This window comes from Strongylocentrotus purpuratus, unplaced genomic scaffold (genome assembly GCF_000002235.5).
Source record: "Strongylocentrotus purpuratus isolate Spur 01 unplaced genomic scaffold, Spur_5.0 spur5_scaffold_21, whole genome shotgun sequence".
Lineage (NCBI taxonomy): Eukaryota > Metazoa > Echinodermata > Echinoidea > Camarodonta > Strongylocentrotidae > Strongylocentrotus > Strongylocentrotus purpuratus.
In genome coordinates this window covers 18,133,967-18,160,991 of record NW_022145607.1, presented here as the reverse complement: position 1 = coordinate 18,160,991, position 27,025 = coordinate 18,133,967, and the positions used below count along the sequence as shown (strand labels likewise).

Below are 27,025 nucleotides of genomic sequence, written 5' to 3'. Positions count from 1 at the left end.
TAAAAAATACTAAAAAGGTACATGTACGAAAGGAAAGAATGATTTTTTAGATAGACACAAATTCTTTGAGGAACAGCAGATAAGAGAGGGAGAGAAAACAAATGAGATGGGAGAGAGAGAGAGAGAGAGAGAGATACAGGGGGTGGGGTGGGGGATAGTGTGATACACATAATGAAACTTACTCAAATAAAACTACATTTATAAACCTGTATTACATATGCAATAGTAACATTTTCCTTTTTAATATCTCTTTTATACAACTTTAAATCACAAAACAGGATCTATAAGATAGAACTTATTTTCTAACTATACAACGTCACACACGCACATCACAAATGAAATTATATATTTCATGACACTTTAAGATAGACTGACTTCAGTAGGAAATGAATACAGAGCTGCTAGGCATGCTAGTAGATGCTAGTAATATAACAACAACAAAAAGATTCCACACATCATTTACGAATAATTCTTCTCATAAATAACTGGACATATGTCAGTAACTCTTTATGCAGAGACTTTGGGAAAGTGTATCAAATTATTACTTTTTCTTCAAAAACTTTCAATGTGGAAAAAGATTTGTATTTTGTACCCAAGTTTTAAGCCATTAATCATCTAATTCATACAGTGGGTCAATTCATTCAAACTTAAAATAATCCCACTGTCTTATCACATATGATGTGTTCAAATACAGGTTGTACATACAAATGTGGAGAAAATTTTGAAACAATTGATACTCATGAGTGTTAAAATTGGCAGCAGTATTATCATATATTGAAATAATTATATATTGTTAACATTGTGCACTCATTTATAGTTAAATTGTACCTCATTTTCAATACAGAAACGTTGTAATGAGAAAAATAATTGTAATTTAAACTGATCTATAATAAATAAAACGGTGAACTGTATACGACTAGAAGAACATGTATCTTAATTTCAAGGTGACATAGTGATACTGTCCTTTCAGTGCTGACAAATACACTTTTCGAGTCCAATCATAGAGGTATCACCTCATATCGTACAGTACTTGCCTCCACAAAATGTAACTATTGACATGTAAATAGCAAATGTATATGAAGTTATAAAGTGGTCTGAAATATATAGAAATTATTTACCAAACCAATATTGTATTGAATAAATATATTGTTATAAATTCTTCTTAACTCTTGACATATTTCCAATCTGACAAAATCAAATGCATGGCCATATTTATCTAGATGGAAAAAAAAATCTTCCTAGGTGGTAATTTTATTACAACCCCTCATTCGATTTCCACGATATCACTTTTTTTCCTTCTAGATAATTGATCATATTTCCGGTAGAATTCCATTTCATGTTTAAATATCCTGACATTATTTGTTTTAGAGTTTGATTACTCCCCAATCCTCTTCAAAATCAGATAGTATTACCATGCCCTAGTCTATTTCATGCTTTCTAAGCTCTTCTTCACATCAGTTTGAGATTGTCCATTTCCAGGAAATCCCATGAAACTTTATATAGTGTTGTAAGTTACAAATTCATGTTTGGTTTGTCTGTCTCTTCTGCTCATAAGCAGACTTCCCCATCATATGAAATTATCACTCCCAGTGGATAACTCTGAGTCTGGAAACATACAGATGTTGATAATAAATGAAATGACAAATGAAACAGTAACTATTGTGACACTATGCAATAACTGAACTCACACTATCACACCTTTGAATCAAACTTGAACATATTCCAAAAAGTTAACTGTAACTGGGCGGTCGCTGTATTAAGCCTATGGGAGCAAGATAATTCAGTAGTCAATGTGTTAATGCCAGACCTCACCAATGAAAAACATTTCAGACACTTTATATGCAGTGGAAAGGTGTTATATGAACAGCTACTAACAGGAGGGGAGGGGGGGGGGGGGGGGGGATAACTGTCTATCTTTTGTAATGATGTATCATTACTCCAGGGAGGCATTTCACAAAACTTGTCATTTGTGACAAATGAAATTTTCTGTTATAAGCTACTGAAATCCTTGCTTCTGATGGTTATCAGCAGATTTGTCATTGAAAAAAGGCTTTGTGAAACGGGCTCCTGGCATCCTTTCATCCCAGCTAGCTTTTAATAAAAGACTACATCTATTCTGGGAGGAGGTCATCTCCTAGTTCCTCGTCTCCAAACTCATCTTCAGCATCTCTCTTCCGTGCTGCGGTCTTGGGTCTCTCTGCAGATGGGCCCAAGGGATCAATGTATGATGCATCTGTTTAAAAGGAATACAAAGTTTTAATAAAGGTCAAAGGTCAAAGTGTTGCAAGAATTTAAAGAGAGTTCCCCTGAGTCTAAGATTAGGTATTAAAGTATGATGAACACAGCGTTCCTTATTCTGCTGTTAATTTTTAAATACTGCTTTCATAACGAGTCAAGAATGGAATAACCCTAATTCTAACTGCAGGAATATGGCAAAGACAAATATATATGACATTTAACCTCCAACCAAATTGATGAATATTTATAGCATTCACAGTGCACCACCAATGATCTTAATTATTCTAAGGCACAGAAGGGTATTGAGAAGAAAGAATTGTTGATTAAAAGAGAGGAAGGAAGAAAAAAAGGAATACAGCTGAAGCAATTACAAATTTCTGAGAGCATTACTTACCAACGTTCTTTTCCTCTACTTGATACACGCCGCTCGATTCAGGTAATGCTGCCCTCATCCTACCGCTGCTCCGACGAGCGCTTGACCGCCCGCTGTTCTGTCGACTGCTTGTTCCACTGCCACCCCTTCCTGAATCTGTTAAAACAAGGCAATGTATTTCAACTATTAGTTACTTTCTCTCATTAAAGATCTACATGTAAAGTGCAGTTTTGAACACTATTCTACAATTATACATTTTTCTACTTATGTTGATGTTTTTTTTTCTTCTGGTATTGGCACTTAACAAATCTTTTTTAATTTCCCTTTATTGATTAATGTAAAAGGAAAGAAGAAAAAAAAGGACAGTAGTATCTAATTACATAACTGAAACTGGCAAAAGGAATGAATAAACATACTTGTATAAATGAATAATACGCCTATACTTAATTTTGACAAAGTCTTCTTACTAATACAAATAATTATTTTCCTTTTCTAGATATGTATAGCCTTAAAAGAAAACTGCACAGGGCAACATATATGTACACTTCACTTCAGTCAATCCCCAAAATGACAGTAAATAAATTAATAACATTATTTTACACACTGCACTTCAGTAAATCACAAGAACAACAATACATACAATACCAAAAGAATGTTATTTCATTGAAGGAAAGTTAATAAAGTAATAAAAGTACTAAATCTAAAACACACAAGTGCTGATTGTGATAGAATAGGAGCAAAAGTAATGATGTGTAAATTCCAAAGATTAAATTATAATACATGTATTAATGATAATAATAGTAAAAATAATAATTATAATAGTAATAATGATCATAATAATAATAATACTTATAATGATAATAATAATGATAATAATAATAATAGTAATAATGATAATTATAATTATTACAAATTTCAGCATGTGATCATGCAAGCCACTGATAGACACAATTTATAATGACATCTGTTCAAGATAAATTTCCTATGCAAAAGTTATGAAGTGTGTTTAGGTTAAAACTTATTTGCCAAGCTTAGGAATATATACATTCTCTTATAAGAAGCACAGGTTGTATGTATGCATTTTCAAATCATAGCTTTGCCAATGTTCAAATTTTGAAGGCAGAGGAAGAGTATGCACGTGCAAATAAAGGTCAAATGAGCTGCTATATCAAAAGAAACTGTGAGTGGATTTTTAGTAGAGCATTTAACATTTGATTTAAATAGCTACTGAGCAAAAGCTAAAGCAATGTCATAGCTACTGAGCAACATGCAGGATTACTTGGCTTGAATAGGTTGTGGTCCAGTGGAAAGGTCATGTTATGGGGATCAAATCCCCGCCATGGCACTAATATCTACATTGATCTACACTTGCCATTCTTGCATCAAAGCAATGTAAACACCCCCTCCCCCCTCCCCCCAAGTATGAAAACATTCTTCACAAGCTTGAGCGCCTTAGTATGGTAGCTATCAAAGAGGGGTAATATGATTACAAGGCTCTCAAGAAGAACAACATATGGCCTGTCTCCATCAGCTCAAGTTTGCCAAATAAATATTCCGATCGCAAATTAGCCAATCATTTGGTCTTGTTTCCAAATATCCTGCGTTTTCCCAAATAGCGGTCTAATATAGTGGGCCAAATATTTTCCGGCTAATTTGCTCCCGTCTGAGTCCTAGTTTATGATGAGCGTATCGGTCTGGTGAAGATGCAATTTCGAGCTGCCGGTAATATCCCGAGTCTGAAAATAGCAGGTTATTTGGCAAACTCGAGCTGATGAACACAGACCTATATCGATACGGTTGATAATGATTCTAACCTGGATAGATAAGACGAGCCTAGGGTGGTATTCTGAAAACGATGTTATCTTTCATGTTAGTAAAACATTGTTAATTGTCCAAATAACTCTAAATTCAGAAAAGTCATGGGGTAATGTCTACGTTGGCGCAAAGTTTGAAGAGGCATCTACACAAGCACCAATGGTCAGTGTTAGTTCTGCGAAATATTAGTTTTTTATGACAATTAAAATTGTTTTCCCCAACATAAAAGATAACATCGTTTTCAGATTACCGCTTGATAGTATTACTACTATTACACTTGATTTATACATGTTACCCCACAATAAAACTTACCAGATGGGCTATCGAGGCGGTCGTCTTCCAGACCCCTCCTCGTGCCACTACCAGTTCGCTCTGAACCTGACTCACCATACAAAGAACAACAACACACAGAACCAGTGCAAAGGGTGTGAGGTAGGTATTAATATTGGAATTAGGGGTGGGGTGGATGGATGAACTCATTACATATATTTGATTCTGGTGAAGTGTTAAAAAATAATCTTAAGAAATATCTGTTTATTGTCCGTACCTAGTACTTTTGTCTATTTATCATTTATTTCATCTTTTGCACAAGCTGCACCTTGTACATTAGATTGTCAAGTGCATTAGGTGCTTTACAAATCTTGTGTATTATTATTATTATTATTATTATACTTCACATGCTCCTGCAACATTTGATTAAACTTGATTGCGACCCTAACCAAACCCTCCATCTTAGCTTCGATGCGTGAGGAATGAAATGACCATGCAATGGTTCACCACTTGAATGTAGAGCAGTCACTGTCATGTGAGTAAGATGGGTGAGTGATCGGTTATATGGTAGAATAATATAAATGACAATGCTTGCATAAGATGTGTTACACCTATTATTAGATATGGTAAGATATGTGATAAGATAAATGTTGTATCTGTGAAGTAATAGTAGGTAAGATAGGTGTCAAGATGAGGTACATGTTGAAGTGAGTGCTTGTTTTATTTGTACAATAACAAAATTAACAGGTGTATATAGGATGTATTCATTTAGTTATTTTGGCAATTGCTAAGGGACCAGTTCGAGATGGATTGTAGTACATACAATTCAATAATGGTATACTTGGGTGTTTTGTTATATGAATCATCATTGTGAACAAAAAATCTACACTACATTCAGGATAAAAATCATACATGTAGTTAGTACAGTGTAGTTATTGTGCAGGTACTGTTTGAATTAACATAAAAACTCTCCCTGTTAAAGGGATACTATTTTCACAAACGGCAACCAAGGATTGCTTTCCATTTACATCTTCCCTAAAGTTTTCTTTTGCTTAGTCTTTCTTATATATCAACGTTATATACAGTGTAGGTCAAAGGAGAGTGAGGTGAGATAATAATATTGCAAAACGATATGAAAGTGTTTGGAAAGTATATGTTGTTTATCTCAGGCTTTATCACTCTTAAAAAATAAATACCAGTTCCCCAAACAACATAAAAGAAATTCAACATGCCCCAAAACCCACTCCCTTGAAAGAACAAGGGATGTGCGACTGTGCCAAATAAAAAGATCAAATGTGGAGTTAAATACAATCAAAGATAAAGAAGTGTTTTTGTGTGCATATTTCTGGTTCCTTTTTCATGAGGAACATCCCTCACCTCTAAAGTCTACATGATAGCAGCAAAAAACAAAATAAAATACAAAATAGAATATGATTTATTGAATTTGAAATATTTTCTTTGAAGAACATGCTCAAAACTTTTAAGTGTAATCCATGAGACAATTCTCATGCTATCGAGAGCAAGCCTGTTAAGATTTTTGAAGTTCTCATTTCATGCTTAAAGCTGCATTATTTTCATGCTTTATTATGAGACAGTAGAAACAATGAATCTAGCACGTTCTCTTATCAGACACATATTCTTATGATAAATACATGAAATATATGCAATGGATATTTGTTTTTGACGAAATAGAGATCAAACTTTATCAAGCAGATTTGAATATATATACAAAATGAATTATGCCAGCTCCACATTTAGATGCACTATTTTCTGCAATATTTTAAACATTGTATCGCGATGGGTATATTTGCTCGGAATTCTTCAATTTTGGCTTTTCAGCTGAATAAAGATGATAAATGATATACCTTGCTTTTGTTAATCCTTTCCTTTTTTCTTTTAAATTTACTAATGATTTATTAATTTATGTTTTACAATAAATTTGGTAGTGATGCAGTTCGTGAATCAAGTATTAAAGTTAATAAATGGACAATTAATCAAATCAAATCAAATGTGTATTGAAATCAACATTTCTACAAGGACTAAATGATAGATTAACCACAGCAATCAATTCTTACATATTTGTAAAATACTTTATATTAATGGATGAATGCCCAGTTGTATTATCAAAATGAGGATATTGAGTGACTGACTGGCACAGCCTCCCCTTAGGGGTTACTTCATTAATCACATCAATAAAAAAGTAATTACATTTTATTATGTTTAAACATAAAATGAGGTATTAACGTGTTGGGTGTATATTAAAGTGTAAAGCATAAACATGAGGAATGTGATAGACATGTGTAGGGTAATGACTGACCTGCACTTCCTTGCCGAACGCCCCGACCGCTACCACGTCTGTTACCACTGGTGGCTCTCTGAAGAGAATAGAAAGTAAAGGTTCTGATTTAATCATTTAATTCATTGGTCCACATCAACATTGGTCTTTAGTTTACATGTATATACCATGTATTCATTTCACACTTTTCTTGCACCAGTTGTTGTAAACCTTTTTAAAATATTGCTCCATAAAGGTTGTTGTCACGTGGAACTTTTTTATTTTGTCAATGTAAAAAGGAACGAAAGTAAGGTTCTCTATATTACAGATGTTGAAGTAAAATGGCCCTACATTATCATGACAATAATTCTATACAGCACTTGGGAAATACAATTTTTATGCAATAATGAAAATAATCCATTCACATGTACTATGACAGATGAAAGGAAAATATAAACGGAATTCACTGGCTGAAAAAGAATGAGAGGGACAGACAGACAGAGAGAGAGAAAGATGGGTAGACATAGTTAAGAGAGTGAAAAACAGAGAGAGGAGATGGACAGGGTAGGACAAATGGTCAAAGGAGAGTTTTAAAAATCCATAAGAACAGGATAGACAGATGACCAAAAAAATAAAAAATCTATTAAACCTGTTCTTTGAGTTCTTTAGCTTTCTCTGCCTTCTTCAGCTTGGTTGCATACGTTTGCGCGTCCTTTAGCCCAAGATCAGAGCAAAGACGTACTAAGAACTTCAAACCTGCACAAAGAAAATTGATAAAATAATTGCCATCAAAACAACACTCTGTTACATTGTATGCACTGTACTGAACTTGACATATATTACTTGCATATAGTTCAAGAATATACATGTATGCTAAAAAAAATTAAAAATGAATTATGCAGAATTTGGTCAGGTTACAAAATCTACTTGCTGACAATCAACAGACATCAATGCTTTGCCATCAAAGTACTTGTTAATTATTTGAACCATTATTCATTGGTCATGCTACAATCATCTTTGTCCACTTAAATAAAAATAAAAGAAATTATGTTTTGTTGCTACCTCCTCATCTACATCCCATAATACTGTCTAGGGAGTAGTGACAATAGATTATGGGTTTTATTCCACTTACATTCTACATTGTCTGGGAACTTCTTGTGAATCTTCTTGTATGTTTCCAAGGCTTGCTGGTAGTTTCCTGCATTAGAAACGAGGAGAAAAACATTGTTATATTATCTACATGAACATATATGGAGGGACGATGTGCCACTTTACTATTAATTGACTAAGAGAGCACTCAAATATTCCAATGAAAATTTGTGTCATGTTTAAATAGAACAAATATTTATAACATTTCTAGATTTTAAAGACATGTCTTTTGAAAGCTGAAAACTAAGTTATTTTTTCATCTTCAATAGTGAATTGTATTGAGTAGCTTTTTCTATCTATCTATCTATCAGGCTATAGTTCATTCAGACGTTGGACAAAGCCCTCCTCATGAAATTTCCATTCTCTTTTGACTCAAGCTGTCCTAGTCCAAGCTTTTTACTTAGTAAGAAATGTTCACAATTTTTTAAATATTTTTTTAAATATAATAAATCTCAAGGTGGTAAGTTATCTACCTTGATCTATTACATGCATTGAATCGTATACACCCTATAAAATCATTTTTCCCTCACAAAGAATTTTGATAATTTAAACCGAACACTCAAAATGTTGATTCTTACCGCTTCTCCTATGACAGCTAGCTATCATGAGCTGCCATTTGACTTGGTTGGGTTGGATGACTGCTGCCCTCTCAAAGTAATGAATGGCTTTCTCTACAAACTGAGAGTCAATGAAGTATGCCCCCAACCACTCTATGATCTCAATGTTGGATGGGTAGTAACGGAACGACTGCATGAGGGATAACAAAATTGGGTATTGTTATAAAGATCAGGGGGGCATTTCACAAAACTTGTCATTAGTGACAAATGACAGTTTTTGTTATAAGCTACTGAAATCCTTGCTTCTGATTGGTTATCAGCAGATTTGTCACTGATTTTTGTCATTTGTCATTGAAAAAAAGCTTTGTGAAAATGGCCCCAGATATTTTTTACTCTAGACTTCTTCTTTTAAGGTTGTGATTGATCCCATTCAACAAACAGTCCTATAATCAACAACTCTTTATGAGACAGGGTCCAGGGACTCGTTTCACACAGCCTTCTTTTTTCAATGACAAACGAAACAAAAATCAGTGACAAATCTGCTGATAACCAATCAGAAGCAAGGATTTCACTAGCTTATAACAAATACTGTCACTTGTCACTGATGACAAGTTTTGTGAAATGAGGCCCTGGTATTATGTAACAAATTTATAGAACAAGTTTCCAAGATATTACACAATTTGGCTTTGTAATTGTAAGCTGTAAAATCACTGATATGACAATATAATTTACATGTAATTCCCAGAAATACTATTTTCATTTAAATGACGCACCGAAATAGCAATTTGTGGCACTGCCAGTGTCAACACAAATTCACAAGTACTTTCTCCCATCTGCTAGTCTTGCTAGCATGTTAGATCAGACCAAACTAGGTTCAAATAACATGACCTGTCAGATATTTCATAGCATTCTGTTTGTCAAAAAATTTCACAGTACCAATAATTATTTCTTTCATGATAAACATTGACAATATTTTTTTAAAACATTGTTTGAGATAAATATGTTGTATTATCGGTGGTAAAATTTAAAATATTACGATATTCTCTGTTTATTTTTTAACATTGCAATATCATGAAGCCCTAATATAAGGTCAAGAGGGCTATAATACTCACTTCAAAGTGGTACTGATATGCCTGTGATTTGTCGCCCTCATTGTCGTAGAGCTCTCCCATCCTGGACAAGATACCAGGATCAGTTGGCACGATGCCAATGAGCTGCATGAACCACTCACTGGCCTGAGGAATGTCTTCTAGCATCTCGTTGCTATACAGCGACAAAGGTCAAGGAAATTGTTTGGCTCTTTTAAAAATTTGGAAGAGGTGCAGTGTAGGCAGTATGGTTTTCTTCATAGATGAATGGAATTATAAATAGTTCTGATTAACATGAACAACCTTGGCCAACATTACCCAACTTTTTGGGGGGTAACATATGAAAGATTTAACATAAGATATATATACATGACTACGATTATGGTTGTAAATACAATGTACCCTTTAGAATAGCAAAATTTAAAATGGTTCCCATTCTATATTACAGCCGTACTTATGGAAATTCATGGATCTCAAATTCTCAATCTAACATCATCCTGGTATTCTATTCTCAAATTCTGAAAGTAAAATTATAATTACATTACCAGCAGCATAATTTAGCTCTTATTTAAAAGGCTAACCTAGCTACGAAATCTAAGGATGGCCAATGGGACAATCCAAACTCAAAGCAGACAGACATGACAAGCCATCAATACACTTTTTGAAGACAAGAGTGAATTAGGAATACCAGACAGAGCACTGAGTGTAATTTTGGATGGAACTATTTAAATACAGCACTATTCCCAGTGTAAAAAAAAAAAAAACATCCTCTGTTTTGACATATCACATGTGGTATGAACCAACAGAGTATCATTATTGAAGGATACATTGATGCTATCTGGAATATAACTTCAGCATTGTTTCTGAGTATGGCATGGAGTTTGAGGAAGCAATCCAGCGCTGGTTCCAGATGACCAAGCTTCTTGTTAACAAGACCTGAAATTAAATAATAAAACAGAGTCAATTTACAAGATTTATCGATCAAAATTCCAACCACATTTATTTGTTTAATTTGCATGATGTTCATGCGTGCGTATATAGTCGTTCGTGAAGAAGGCAAGTTGGGAATTACTACATAATACTGAGCCAATTGGCTCATGTGTGTAAAAAGTTGTGCTGCCCTCTATATACCCAAGCATGAGCGACTTTAATAGTACTATATGTACACTTAGTCAACATGAACACATCTAATATTATTACTTAGTAATTTTTCACCTCTCTGTAGATTTTGAACTGAACCAATATTGTAGCAGCATATCATAGTGGACATATATTTAATATACCTGAATTAAAAAGTAAATACAGATATGCAAGTAATATGTTCCGATGTGGGTTCTACTTAAACCATTGACTACTGAATTCTTGTAGGCTTAACACAGGAGCTACCTGTTTCCTGTTGGTAATGGGTTGACAGCATTTGCTTTTTCTTTTTGAATGAGAGAGAGAGAGAGAGAGAACTTTTAATAAAGAAGTCATGTACATTCTGTACATCCTATCATAAGCAGTTCAATTATTTCTAGATTCACTTTCTGTACTGAGGCCCACCTAGATTATAGAGCGCTTCTGTGCATGATGCTTCTGTTCTGAGTGCTTCCTGGTAGCATTCCTTGGCCTTCTCAAGATCGCCCTGTACGTACACACAGTTGCCTTTGTTAACCAAGGCTGAAAGAAGACAAGATAGAACAATCATAAGCAACTTGAAAAGAGCTTCTTTGCTACGACTGATGTTATTAGGACCCCTGTCACGGCACCAATGTCCTTTGGCACGACATTAATCTAAATTTTACCACACTCCACCAAGGTGAGGTAAATAGTTAATTGTTAAAAATGTATTCTTTATAAAGCTTGAGCACTATAATGGCATCCATGCTAAAGTTGGGTTAACAATAATGAAGAGACAGGAGTGGCAGACTATATAAGACTCCACTGTTGTGATATATATTTATTTCTATCATTTGGACTGAGGGCCAATTTTTAATCAGTAGCAACTATCCAGGAGTATTTATTCATCACAAAGTCCAAAGCTACTATTCAAGCAAGGATGAATCCACAAAGATTCAGAAGGTTGCACTACTACTTCAATATATTCTGAGGCAAAATATGGCACATTATTTTGTCCTTTGGTAAAAATTGGCAACATTACCTATTTCATACTGATCAGGCACTATGCTGAAAGCTCATACTGTAATTTGTTTGCCAAACTTTTAGTGACTAACTGACAACATGCCTTAAACAATGAAGATGGAGCACATATTGTATACAATCACTATTCCAATAACTGATAAAGTAATATTGAATTGTAAAGCTCCTATGTAGAGATGATGGTTTTCAAATCTACACAAACACAAGTAATGAATGGCTTTCTCTACGAACTACATCCCGACCTCAACCCTTGACCCTATCTCATAAGAAATGTGATTGATTCAAATTGATTGCAATTTGATATAACAACTCTGTACTAAAGAGATAGGGTGGTATTCTCATAAGTTAAGCTGGGACTATAAGTCCAGACTAAACAAGAATTTTAGTTCACCTTTCTATAGAATGCTAGGTTTCAACTACCTCCTTCAATATTCATGACGAAGATAATCAATTTCATTGCAAAATTATTTTTTGGACACTTTTCATTGAAGGATTAAAATAATCTGTACAGGGTAAATGAGTTGGCAACAGGCACTCCATAAAAGTGTGGACTAACTTAGTAGTACGCGCTACCGAAAAACCATCCATACAAGTTTACAAGTTTGTGATTGATTGGAGGACTCTTGATCAAACATAACTCTTTAGAAGACATGGTTCTGATGTTCACTCACCTGGAGGATTGTATCTATCTGCTGCCATGGCAACCTCAGCATACTTCTCGGCCATGGCTACATCTCCTTGTAGGAAGTAGATGAAGGATAGGTTGACAGCGGCCACGGTAGCACACTTGGATTCCTTCTTCTCAAAGGTCTTGAGAACCTCCACAGCCTGAAAACAGGGGTCAAGATAAAATGACATAATGTAGAATAGACAGGGGTGCCAGCTGCTTTCCCACCTAATGAGCCTAAAAAGAGCTCCAGGCATATTGGAGACCTATAGTATGAAGCCTAAGAAAAGTATCAGGGTCATGGGAGAGCCAGATAACTAGCATCCCTGAATATAGTATCCTTTGAAAAGTAAAATATTTGAGTGTTCATAGCAGTGATCTGATGCAAGCTCAGTGGCATTAGCTCTGAGCTGCATTTCTTCAAAGATATAGGATTAGGATTGGGCTGTGAATGGGTTTTATGTGGATATAAGGAAAGGTTAGGGTACGGTATAGTATACATTTATATCAATAAAATGCAGAGTCAGCATTTATCTGAATCTGAATCAGCAGGATTCTTCAATTCATCAATTAAACAGCCATTTTGAATTGTACAGCAATGAAGCATATATACCTGATTGAATTCCTTCTGCTTGAGGTACATGAGAGCCTTGTTGATCTCGAGGTCATTGGCAAGGTCAATGTAGTTGGACTGCTTGACACAGTCTACACACCAGTCATAGCCAGCAGAGAAGCTCTGCTCTATAGAGGGCGCTATCAGCTTGGCTGCGGCCATCACACACTTCTCCATACTTGCTTTCCTGAAGAGATAGATTACCAGAAGAGAAATTATGATGAACATACATATGTACAATAAAATGTATGATTTCATAGAATTCATGCAACAATAGCTCACAGTGATTTGGGCAAGGGTGTAAAACAAGGTTAAATAAAAATACATATGTTTTTTTTTTTTTTGCTTTCCAGCAAGGCCAAGGGTGCATCCCCCATTTCAACTACACTAGAGTAATGCAAGCCCTAATCTTGTTATACTAATGTATATTTTTATCCTAACATAATTCATTTTAGGGACAAGACATTTTCCTTGATGAGAACCTAATTCTCAAAAAGTCTACATTGTGTTTGCATTTCTTTTCTTTCAAATAAACATACACTTCAGATCAGGCACTGTTCAATCCTGAATGCTTTGATTTATAATATTAACTTACCTTTTCCTTTCAGCCTGTCTGAGACCATCATTCCTGATTGCTTCCAGGATCATGTTAGCATGCTTGTCATCCTAAAACAGAGGGATTGGGTAAAGAAGAAGTTAGAATACCATAAAGATGCTTGAGGATTGGGGAAAAGAACTTGTTCATAGATTAAAAGATACATTTACATTCACAGTTTCATTTTTTTGGGGGGGGGGGGGCAGGAAGTAAATCTAAAATTGATTTAAAGTTTGTTGTCATATCATAAATGTTCTGATGTTTGATAATAATTATTTCTTTATAACTGTTGGATCTGTCCTTATTGTACTTGGAATGTACACTGTCTAAATTTGATGGAAGCTGATATTAACAACCTGTCAAAAAGCATTTTAAGATTAATGTTTCATATACAGAAGGAGATAAGATTCTGACTTTAACAGTCTGAATGTTATCAATCATGGTTCAATGATTCTAACCACAATTGGGATAAAGTTGCAGAATGATTGAAATGAAAGTCATAGACAGATTGGTCACAAGATGAAATATAAACTAAGTGTAAACCTAACTCTGAATTAGGAATCTTCTCCATCAAATTCTTAAATGCATGTCAAACAAGAAAAAGCATGCACATGTGTAAAGTATGGAAGGCTTTAAACAGGAAAGAAAGGTGATGGAGCATGCAGCCAGTCAGCAAAAATATAAAATAAACAAGAAACAATAACAACAAAAGAAATCTAAACAAAAGAAAATCATGAGAAAACACAGAAATATAATGAGCACATGATACTATTTGCAATAATTGCAAAAATAAGGAACAAACAAATGGGCAGATGGAAGCCTAGATACTTCCCGAGCAACTAGGTGCAATGTATTTTGGGGGAGCTCATAAAGCCATCTGCCTATAGAAAGCTTTAGGGCTCCAACTCTATCTAACACTCACCGGTTCAGGTATAAAGAGTTCTTCATCCTTTTAAGTTCAAAAGATGAAAGGAAATAGAAGAAGAGATACATAAAGAAGATATATCAAAGAAAATGATACAAGAGAGGAGAAAAAGAACTACAAAGGCCTTGATTCTAAAAACTTGAAACCGATAGTAGTCAGTTAACACGCCTCCTAGTGCAAAGTTACATCAATTACTACACACGATCATACCCATAAGGCTGAGAAGCAATTTCAATTTCAATTGGAATTGAGTTTGGTGGGCAGCAAAAATTGTTATGTTAGCACAAGCAAAGAGCACAGATTCTTTACATGCTATAGAGAACAAAAAATTGCCAGCAAATTCATTTGAAAGAAAATATATATTATTTCCTGGTATACTACATTACTGAAGAGAAATATGGAGCATTAGTGTTCCACACTTGCACTTTGAATGCTTTGCTGGTTTTGACAGAGTGACAGAAAGAAGTATAGTATGTTAACATTGAACCTACAGCTGGGTAAAGAAGATCAGCACAGCACAGTTAGCATGAAAGATTGTGATCAAAATATGTTCAACTTTTAAAAATTAATATGAAGCTATAAGCAAAGAAAATTAAGCAGCCATTTGCATGAAATAAAATGATGCGGTCAAAATTGAGACATTCTGCTAAAAAGGAAATCATAGAATATGTAAGTTACACCAAGGTATGATGGGAAAGAAAGAAAAAAAGATCACAAACAGTAGCAGGGAAAAGAAATTAAAGGGAAAGATAACACAGAAGAATACAAAGACAAAAGGAGAGAGGACAAAAAAAAGTTTTTTTCTCTCTCCTTTTTTCTATGTAGGTTACACAAAAGAATGGTGGGAAAGAATAAAAAGATCACTAATAGTAGCAAGGAAAAGAAATTATAGAAAAAGATAAGAGAAGAATAAAAAGACAAAAGGAGAGAGAGATAAACAAAAAGGAAAAAACATCAAGACCTACCGGATGGGGCAAGTACTTGTCCTCATCATCCAGGTTCAGCTCTACTCCCAGGAGCCTCTGGAATGTCTTCTTCATCTTCTCCCTGTCTCCCGTTGCATAGTAACACAGGATGAGGTTGAAGGCTGTCGCATGGTCAGACTTCTCAGCCATGATGTGCTCCAGGGAGGTGACAGCGTCGGTGTACTGACCCATCTTGACAAAGACATTGGCAATGTTCTGCATTATCTTCATCCTGGAGAGGGAGGGGGGTAGGCAAAGAATGAGGAAAGTCGTGAAAAGATGAAATGAAAATACAAATCTTTACCTGGCAATTTGAACAATTGAAATGAAACATCCATAAATTTGAATGTGTTAGTAAAGTGGTCTATTCTGTCAGGGCTGACTGTCTAAGGAATGGGCATGGATTTCACTTGCAGGTGTAATGCCATTGTTATGGCAGGAAGGTTCTGAATAAATTACCAGGCTGCATGGTTTGGCATCAAGCAGCTGGGGCTTTGCATATCAAGTACTTTGTGATTGTTAAGGTACAGTGGTTTTAAATAGATTGCAATGTTGGTTGAGTATCAAGTAAGCTAGGGCAAGGCATGGAGGATGCTGGCTGGTGCATCCATTTTGTTTTTGCATGTGTTTGGGCTGCAAGATTGCTGCATGGTTTTGCGGCATGGTTTTGATGGACGGTGCTAACCAGAGCTGAGCTTGAGGGAAACACCAAGATGTCAGGGTAGACATCCTGCTGTTCCAGCTGAAGTAGAATTTATCCAAACAGATTGTAAGTGATATTTTGGTATGTCTTCATTGCTATTCTTTTATCAAATGAATATCTAGTTGGTATCTCCAAAATGAACTTGTTTGATGTAAAGTGGACAAGTAGTGTTGAGCTGTGAAACAGAGGAGTTTATGTTTGTTGTGATTTATCAATGAAACAACTTGTTATTCATGCACTAAGGAATTTTGTATTTAATAGTTTGCTTTCCATGTCATTTAATGAAAGTAACTGTCAGCTCTGCTGTTCAGTTTGTTTGTTAATACTAATGTTTACTAATGTAATTCAATCAATGAATGTTTCTATCCAGAATCCCAGTTACTATTTATTTCACCTGCTAAGCACAATAACATATCTATGGAAAGAATATACTTTGCATACTTTAGTTGATGCTATGTCAGTCAAGCTTTATGTTGTCAAGCAAAACTTTTGTTCAAGACGTATGCATAAAACTTAGTATTTAGTAAACAGGTCTATTTTTGTTCTATTAGTCTGAATCATAGATCTTGTAATTGTAATGCCAGTTTAGGACTACCATATGTCATGGACTGTTTGGGATTTATGCTTTCGCTCAATCTCATGGACGATTGTGAATTATTCATAACTTCTAATGTCAAGGCTACAGCTACTGATTATTGAATTATTGCTTGGATGGCTTTTTTGTAACATGAGCTTTAATGTATGTTATACTTTTGTAATTTAATTTTAGATGGTGGACTTTGAGGATTACTTGACAAAGGATTTTGTATCACGGTTTGAGTGCTCCAGAGATTGCAGACTTTACTGAATTGAAGGAGGGATTCTTGGCAGACAACAAAAATCTTTACTACAAGGTTACAGTGGCAGAGTTTTTGTCAAGAGAGGAAACTTCAGAGAGCCTGGGAAAATGTCATCACTCTTGGAAACATCAATGCAAATGAGGATTTTACTGTATTATTGCATCTAATGTGGATTGAATCTTTGCACCTTGGAGAATTATCGTCAATGCCCGTCAAGTTTCTTGGTCGACATTGTGCGGTAAGTCATAGGACCATAGAATACTAGCTCCTTATCAAATGGAAGATTATTGTACACATACATGTGCTCATTTTTTGACATTTCATCACATTTTGTATCATTCATTGTTATGCTGAAATTATCCTAAATCCTCTTACCTGAAAGTTTTATAATCCAAAACAGTGATGATATGTCACCAAATTTATATTAACTTTGAATAATTTGTATTCTGGCATCATTTATTGTTATGTTGAGTTAGCAAGCAATATAATCTAGTCAAACAAAATACAAATACCTCTGGGCATCGTTTCACAAAAACATCATAACTGCAAGTTCATGGTCATCCACCTGAGATGCGTATCAATAGTATTTTACACATTTCAATGGGATGTCTTTGACCTTGTACTTATGAAGGTTTCATGAAACAATGCCCTGGACATGTGTGATAATGACATAGAAGATTTGCTGGACTTACTTCAATCTCTTGTGTGTATTGGGCACCTGATCTAGGGCCATACGGTAGTACTTGATGGCCTTGGGATAGTTGCGTTGCCTGTAGTAGATGTTGCCCATGTTCACCTTCAGACGACCTGGATAGGGAAACAAATCAAATGTAAGCTGAGCAATAAGAATCCACAAAGGCATTAGACTTGAACGTCTCAGACATTACACTGAACGATCAAGTGTTTAAGTGTTTGATTAGGAAAATCTTGTTCTTTTTAAAAATTCATGTTGTTGTTGAGATTAATTGTGTTTCCATCGTCATTAGATGACTAGGCACATCTTTATTATCACTAGATGGCCATTGTTGCATTCAAACTGACTCTCGACAATAGATGAGGTCTGTAAACATCTTCAAGTGTTGTCCTAAAACCGTGTTGTGGCCAATTCCTGTAGAGATTCATTATAGGAAAGAACATGACTGTACAATCCACTGGCCAGGATTTGTGCCTGGTCCAGTCAATCCAGAATCTGATTCTCCAGACAACACCTCTGCATTATACTACCCCGCCATGATGATGTACTTACCGGCATTGGAGAACATCTTGTTCTTGACGATGACTTGGTAGGTGGTGAGGGCTTCGGTAAACATCTCATTAGCTTCATATTGATTGGCTAAATTAAACAAGACCTGTCAAGAGGAATACAAATAAAATGATCATGTCAATAATTCAGCTCACAAAATTTTTTATACTACAAATGTGGATATGCATGACTATTGTTGCCATTAATGTATGTCTTAATTGATTTATACTTGCATTTGGTATCCAGTGTAAACTACTGAATATAGTATACAAAACATGCATCATTTGTTTTATACAACAAAACTCCTAGATCCTTGTTATTTGATGTAAAAAGAATTCATTCAGGATTATATGGCTGACAAATTTATCTCTAGTTTAATAAGGCTTTCACGAAAACGAGTGCAATAGGCTCGGTAAATGAATCACACGTGATCGCGCATGACCAATCAATTGATTAGGATCTTGGAGTGAGTTGTATAATACAGTATATTCAGTATTTTACACTTGATACCAAATGCAACTATAAATATATTGTTTTTTCTAAATTAATGCTTTGCTTAATATTCCAAATAAAGTTAAACTCAAAATGTATATAATTATTGGCACAATCTTTTGCAAGACATTTCGTTCCCTTCTTTTGTTGATCAGAGCAGCATTTTTTAGACGGATATGAAAGGTCTCATTAAAAATAACACATCCTTTTATTTGTTAAACAGAAATATATGGTGAATCCTGATGGAACATAATTTAGTCCTATACAAATACAAAATGCAGAATGTCAATTCATCATTATAAAAGTAAAATCCCTTTCACTATTTTGAATACTGGGATACAAACTAGGGCTGTGCACAAGTGTAATGAGGTACCCGAGTACACTCCCAGGCTCACAGGCTAATACTCGAATATTCAGACGCCATGTTTTTTTATAATTTTTTTGAATTTTTTTGAATTTTTTTGAATTTTTTTTATTTTAAAAAAAAAAAAATTGATTTTTTTTAAATTTTTAAATTTTTGGATTTTTTTTCTCTTTTTTTTCTTTTTTGCCACTACCATACCACTCGGCAGTTTCTCAGGTCCCTCGCTGAAAACGCATGCAACTTTACTATGAGTTGCAGTTGAAGGCGCCGATTTGATAAGAATAATAACAGTAAACAATGCTGTTTTAAAAACCAAAGATGGCAGAATAATCCATTTTCCTCCAAGTCCAAACAGAAATCTGGACATTTGGTCCCAGTTTCTGAAAGGTGAGTTTGACAGTGCTTGAGTTGGGAAACATTTTTACCGACGGTACCATGCCAGTGGACGCCGCTCTCCCTGGCACGGGTAAGCGTGGGCCTGGACATTTTTTTTTTTTTTTTTTTTTTTAATTATTCTTTTTTGCGGCCCGAATATTCGGGTACAAGAAATCGTACCCGAGTAGTTGTCAACCGTGCGGGTACTCGAGCATTCGACTACCCGTCGCAGCCTTAATACAAACAGTAGAGGGTTCTTACCGAGTACGTCAAGTCTAAGTTGACCTGCTCATTGTTACTGAGTTGGTCTCTGACTGAACCAAGCCGCCTTTCCTGTCGACCAGCCTCCTTTGCTTTATCAAGTGCCTGGAAAACAAATAGTTTACAATAAAAATCATTTAGGTTGAAGTCAAACTGCATAACAAAGTGATGATTCTCTTGAGATAATAATTGAAGATGTGTTGGCATTATAAATGTTACAGATTCTACTTTATATACAATGTGTAGAGTGTACTCCTTATCATGATGATTTTTTTTCCATAAAATGAAAGTCATATTTTTCTTATTGTTTTTCTCTTTTATTTTTCCTTTCTTTGTTTTTTGTTTTATTTTTTTGAAGGGGGGGGGGGCATTTGCCACTAAAGCAAAGTCACATAATAGAAGTTAATCATAATGTTACTTCTTGATAGCAAGCATAGCAAATATCTTATTTCACTTGAATGGAGGCATTGAAGCCAATGCTTCCAGCCTTTGCATAATTATTGTAATATGTTCTTATGATTATATCTCTAATGCATCCGATATAAATTTGACATTTGAAATGGGAGCAAGTTCTTACCAGGGTGAATTCTCCTCTACTGTGAGCGAAACAGCTTTCTTCTATGAGATCATTCACTTGTTTCTCAAGCTGCTTCACTTTCTCTTCAGCCCTGAGCATAGGAAAAAAGATGAAATAAATGAGAGATAAATGAAAACGAAACTACCACATGAGTGGAAAGGTAAAAAAAATAACAGTAAAATGAGAAACAAATAACCTTTGATTAATTTTTTTTAAATCCAAATTTTGATATGTGAGATAAATATAATGTTTGAGCTGCTTTCAATATGGTCACACAGGTCCTCTAACATTTCTGTGAATAGTCATACAATTATAATTTTTAGTATTACTCTGGGATTTTGTCAAAAAAGAAACTGTTTGACATTTTGGGAAGTAACTACATGTACATGTATATGCCATCATTGTAAATTATGTATAAACACAATATGTCACCATTATTCACTATGAATAGGGCTATTTTGAGTGTCAATTTTGGCTGGAATACTCCCCACTGAGTGGAGATTGTGCACACAATGTGTGCAGGCAAGCATTGAATCCAATGACCGGGGTAATAATATATCTTTAAAGTGCTTAGAGACACCGTAGATGCATTAAGCGCTACATAAAAGCGGAATATTATTACATTATTATTATTAAGATGAGAATATAAACTGTGAATAGGGCAAGATAAACATATTTGTTTAAATCTTGAACAATACACAGAGTACTGTAAATTGAGAGCAAAGAGGGTTTAGGAAAGGATACAATGATGATGTGTACAATCTAAAGAATATGACTTCAGTATTAAAACTTACGAGTCTTCATTCTTGGTCTCCAGAGGTGGGGCTGGGCCCTTTGATGATTGGCCCAGGGGGTCAAATGTTTGACCTGTATAGAGGTACACAAAACAAAACAAAAAGAGATATTTAGTATATGGCAAAATGTATTTCAAACACAAAGTTGAATATTTGTAATGTGCTTAGATTTGTAAAAATATGTTAGCTTGTCAATTAAAGTTTGAGGTGCATTGTTTCGCAGAAATGACCACCAAAATAAAATGATCACTTTCACAAGTTCAAGATAAACTATTACAAAGAAGGTTGCACATTTTGTTTGAATTTCTTGCTATTCTAAATTCATTTTATAGTATACACAATAAAACAACGAACACGATAATGTAATCTTGAGTACCATGTGATTTCAGCAATATGTTTGGCTATGTTGCATAAGAAAGAAGAAACCATTGAGTTCTTAAATCATACATTGTAGCAATGATTAGCTCCCTATAATTTATCAAAAAGGAAAATAAGTTTACCTCTGCCTGTTGATGAGTAACCTGCTGCTTTGACGGCAGTCATTGGTCTAGCAACATTGCCATCCTGAGGAGAGAAGAGAGAATGACAATAATTTTTGTTTTCAATCATTCTTGAGCAAGAACAAAACAATAGATTTGAACAATATTGATAAAACAAAGATTGTTACATCAGTTGGACATGTCTCCATTTATCTAGTAATACAACAAATTTTATTGCGTTTGATAGAAAGAACTCGCTCAACTTCATAAAAACGTTTAAGCATCTTCTTAAAAGAATTAAAAGATAACCGTTCCCTGTTGTACTTCGCAGAGAATATAATCTTAATCGGCAATTCGAGACTTAAAAAGATCGGTTGACAAAACATTGATCATTGAAGGACTTCATCTCCATGGTCTCAGACCACATCAATGTATACAAAGTAATGAAATTGTTGATTTTGTCAAATGTGTATGGGCACTTTATAAACCAAAAGATCTTGGCAAATATTCTACCCCCCCCCCCCCTGTTTATAGACTTCAAAATATTATGAAAATCAGGTTTACTTTTTCACTATCCAGTGTACATGTTTTTTGCTATTTTATTTTGTTGTTCTCATGCAGCTGTATTTTCTAAGTTCAAGACCCATATTCTCCAAGAATTGGCTGGAAAAAAAGGGAATCAAAAATTCACCTGCGGTGCCATCCCTGTTATGGGCCTAGCTCCCATTGATGATGTGAGACCAGTCTTGAGACGATTCTGATGGAAGAAATGAGACAGAGAGATAGGAAAAGTAAAAATCAAGAAAATTTCTTCTCAATAGCAGAACAATAGATCCTTGCCAATTTCAGATTGATGCCATTCAATTATTGACAAAAATCTGAATACTTGTGGAGAATAGTTATCTTTACGGCTATCAGAACAGCACAAAAAGAAAAAGAGCTTACCTTGTTTACCCTTCTTCAATTGAAGTACATCTCGATAATGATTCAGATTTTTTTTTGCTATTATCATTGTATTGGACATGAATTGTCACACTCTCTCATTTTTAATCAGGGGTGATAGTGAGCACTAAAAAAAAATGGGTTTTTTGTTTTCCCCTCAACCACGTCCTTCTTGAGTAAAAAAAAAAAAGGATTCGTGGAGAAAAAATGGCATCTAACAACATTCCCCCTTTTCGAGTAAGAAAATTGGGACAAAACCAGGGAAAAAATAGGGCAAAATAAGGGAAGAATAGAGAAAATAAGAGGGCAATCAGGAAAAACAGGATCAAATAAGGAAGAAAAAAAAAATTGGGTTTTTATCAGGCCTGTTAATTGAAACCAATTTTTATGAAGACTCCTGGAAATACATGTACACTCAACCTTATAATAAACTTCATATGAATGTAATAGTATACTACAGTTTAAAATGTTTCATAATAATGCTCAGTCACATTATGTTGTTAAAGGATTAGCTAAACATTTTATACTTACCCCTGCCGCTGTTCCCATGATGCCTCTCTGTGCACCCATCTGTGAATACAAAATCAGATTATACAAAAACATGTTTCAATTGGTCTTCTTCATCAAAAAATGATTTGGCTAATAAAAGATGCAAGGCTTACCAATTACATTGGAGAAAATTATTGAAAACTGTCAACTAATATATTGTTGATATGAACACTAAACAAGTAATTTTAATGTGTGGAAAATTGTATCAAAGTAACTTTGGTTGTTTACAAAGTACGATCACACAGCACTTGAATATGCAGGTAAATATCAGATTAATGAAATCCGAAAATTTCAATTTACAACACATACATTTAAAAAGTAGTTTAAACGAGATGATGTTGATGATTTGTTTTGTATTTTCATAAGATAATTATTATTATTTTTCACAGGATAATTATGACTATTTCACGGGGAGGGGTCGCTAGTGTGAATGCTGCTTATTGAGCTATATGTACTAATTATCTATAATGCTTTCAGTAAATTGGCTTCTTGGTACCACTTCTCACGATCAATAACGTTTCTTCTACCAGTATTTAATCCATTCTTCTTTCTTGTATGTTCTCCTGTAGCGACGCGATATAAGGACTTAGTACTATCATAAATCTATTACCAACTCCTATGACAGAGTGAATTAGTGTACATGTAAGCCTGCATGCTGACTTATCCAGCTTAACCATTTAAGGTATTAGTAGAATGCAAGAGGGAAATTCTCACCTGACCCTGCCTAATAGCTGTCATCTAAGCGAACGTTTGAGATGCAGAGATAAAATGGTTTATATCAGAAAGATAAAGATGAAAGGTGAAAGTCTATACTTTAGCATAAAACACTTAGCTACAAAGCATGCACAGAGTAAGTAGGGATCATAATAGCAATTTGAGCTAAAACAATCATGTGACAAAGTTAAAGAAGTTATAAAAAGGGGGAAGAGAGTTACACATACATGTACTACTACAGTACATTGTATTGTAAAGGAATAGAATATGAAAGGTGAAAAAGTCAATTATAAAATCTTCATGCAGTTAGAAGAGCACCAACAAGATGTACAAGAACAAAGATTGTAAGAATGAATGTATAGTCACATGAGCAAACCAATGACAAACCAACTACAAACCAACCAATTCTTCACTGTTCAAAGTAAGGTAATATCTTGTTCTGTTTGATGTTAGTCTGGTGTTGGTCTCATTGGTGTGACTTGGGTATAACCTACAGCTTTAGTAAATAATTTTGTCCTCTCTCCCAGATATATCCCAGAAGGACCCTCATAGAATGTATAAGTGTGGTAAAAAATACTTGAAAGAACGCAATTAGAAATTTAAAGCTCTATGGGCAGATTCAGAGGGATATCAAACAACTTGTAAGGACAATTATTTAGACATGTTGAGAGTGAGAGCATAAATGTTGCTGATTTCAAACTTACAGGTGGTCTTCGTCCATGACTTGTTTTTTGTACAGTCTTCTGAAATGTCTCATCTTGCTCTAGATTCTGCAGTGGTAAAAGAAAAATAAATAATTATATATTTCCAATTATATATAATATCTAAAATACATCCACATAAACTCTATTAAATTATGGCCCAGCATTGTCTTGCATGTAGGAGACATGTACACATTGCAATTATTCATACTCTTTGGCAAAAGAATAATATGTTTAATGCAACCAAGTGTAACCATGTACATAAGTGTAATATATGGGTGCAAACAGAAAGTTTACAGTACAGTTATCAGCCCCTGTTCTATTCAAAGATTTAATATCCTATATGGCTGAAATGAAAATGATTATAATATATTCTTCTGTTTAAAAAAAATGGCCATGCAACAAAGCCATGATTCATTCAACTGCTTTTTAAAAGCATTCTGGGGGGGGGGGGGGGGGGGGGGGGGGGGGGGGAGTTACAAAGATTTTAAGTCGACCTTAACTCTAAGTTGGACTTGAAAATTATGGAAAGCTGTTTGCATCTTTGAAAATATTTTTAAAAACTTATTTTAAAAGGCATAAAATGAAAAGTCTAAATACTTGAATGTTCGTTTTTAAATATATCTTATTTTAAGGCTACAAATGGCTCTCCGTAATGTTTAAGTCCAACTTAGAGTTAAGTTCGACTTAGGAGCTTTGTGAAGCACCCCCTGGTAGTTTAAATATTCATCATCCTAAGGCAACACACAAAACTATTATATCTAAAATATTACTATTGAACTCCCTCATTCTCAAAGGCTAAATACAGAAGCCAATCCATTCCTGTAGGTAATAGTTTAACCATGTCTTTCAAACTCTTACCTCTGTGTCAAAGAATGGATTATATTCATTGTAGCCAGAGTACATCTCATCCTCATCCTCTCCAGCGAGGTGCAGGTTCTGCATAGCCATTGTGCTTATAATTCAACTGTCTGGAATCAAGGAAGACAACAAGAAAATATTGTAATTCAGGTTCATTTCTTGTGAAAGTGTTTTCAATAAATTACATGTAGACCTGACCTGGGTTTTAGCTAGGACACGAGTCCACAAAACCATTGTAAGTTTACAGACATCCAACCCCCACCCCCTTCCCTCTCTCTCTCTTTCTCTTAATTGTCTCATTTATATTCATTACCCAAGGCTAGCCTGAGTAGCATCATGCATAAAAATAAGAAGTTGCAATTAAAGACACTTGCAAATTGAAAAGAAAAAGGGGGAAAGGGAAGAGAATAAAGATCAGTAGGGTCTAAATATTAGGAAATGAGATATTTGATGATGGATTTCTCATGCATATTCTACACAAATTCATTTACTTCAAAATTACTAAATGGACTGCAAATTGGTGCAACTAGAAAATGTATACCTATAGATTTTCTAGTCAAAGAATTCTGGAGATATCGTGATCTCAAAATCTGAAACTGAAAGTGAAAGCGATCAATCAAATATAGATTCTAAGATATTTGAAAGGCAAAATTTCATTACAATTACAATCAGTGGGTACCACTTTTTACATAAAATTTAAATTTGATGCCATCTGCTCTCAAAATTTCCAGACCCTTGTTGGTACGTTCATATTTTTTCTCAGAACGAACGCAAAAGAATGCAAAATGTGCCAATCTTTTGTCAATATTTTCATAATTTCACACCCAATTCGTTAAAAAAACTTTGTCTCTGGGTAATGTTACATGTAGGCTCCTCTTTCCATTAATAAATAGTAGTGTAGTGGTATCATATTTCTGCTTCTATTTCGATTCAACAAGCTCAAGCGCAGCTCAGCTCTGTGTGAAGAAAAGCTGCACCCGCTCAGATCAGGCTAGGCGAGCTGAGCACGACCTCACCAAGACCGTAGACGTAGTGAGCATTTGCGCCGGGAGTCTCGGCAGTACTGTCCGCAGCAGGGTGATGTACTTACTTAGCGTCGCTGGTGGGCATGGAAACACGTCAAGTGTGAAGGGTGTATTTTGACCTAGAAGTGCATTTGCAATATACCACTATCGATACATAGAGCTGAATGATGTTCTCTGATAAATAACCGATGGAAGCCTTGAAAATGAACTTTACGTACCAATATTTCTTGAAATTGTAGTCTCAGGATCGCTCTCTTACTCCTCTATTTGGATGGAATTTATTCCCAGCATGCAATGGCATATTGCTCAAAGGATTCGGCGTAACGCGATAGCTAATGCACACAATGCGCTACAGTATCTAACTTGAATACTGAATCACACTGAATTCTGTGCGCACGCTTCAGCGTCGACCAAAACCCTCTATGGCATGAAAG

The 27,025-nt window shown here is 34.8% G+C and overlaps 2 protein-coding genes across 6 annotated transcripts in view; one reads left to right on the top strand and one right to left on the bottom strand.

Moving 5' to 3' along the window:
• Nucleotides 1–215: 215 nt before the first annotated feature.
• On the bottom strand, nt 216–26,930 carry LOC577377 (intraflagellar transport protein 88 homolog). 5 transcript variants are annotated; one of them, XM_030995224.1, is made up of 26 exons: nt 26,810–26,930; nt 25,567–25,676; nt 24,709–24,774; nt 24,005–24,028; nt 23,273–23,311; nt 22,491–22,556; nt 21,821–21,884; nt 21,321–21,393; nt 20,527–20,617; nt 19,950–20,054; nt 18,461–18,563; nt 17,907–18,021; nt 15,673–15,904; nt 13,783–13,853; nt 13,188–13,374; nt 12,579–12,735; nt 11,311–11,427; nt 10,593–10,701; nt 9,790–9,940; nt 8,699–8,867; nt 8,104–8,169; nt 7,621–7,727; nt 7,014–7,071; nt 6,074–6,082; nt 2,633–2,767; nt 216–2,233 (listed from the first exon to the last, which is right to left on the bottom strand). In XM_030995224.1, the coding sequence occupies exons 2-26, from the start codon at nt 25,654–25,656 to the stop codon at nt 2,112–2,114; spliced, it is 2,526 nt and encodes an 841-aa protein (XP_030851084.1). In that variant the 5' UTR covers nt 25,657–25,676; nt 26,810–26,930; the 3' UTR covers nt 216–2,111. The 5 variants fall into 5 exon arrangements, with proteins under 5 accessions (XP_030851084.1, XP_030851081.1, XP_030851082.1 ...); XM_030995221.1 differs by lacking the exon at nt 6,074–6,082 and adding an exon at nt 4,739–4,804; XM_030995222.1 differs by lacking the exons at nt 6,074–6,082; nt 26,810–26,930 and adding exons at nt 4,739–4,804; nt 26,657–26,788.
• The window catches only part of LOC577439 (F-box only protein 3), a 28,744-nt gene continuing 19,011 nt past the window's right edge, over nt 17,293–27,025 (top strand). Inside the window, exon 1 of the mRNA XM_030995227.1 lies at nt 17,293–17,452. The gene's annotated coding sequence lies outside the window, so the exon portion shown is untranslated. The remainder of the gene's footprint in view (nt 17,453–27,025) is intronic.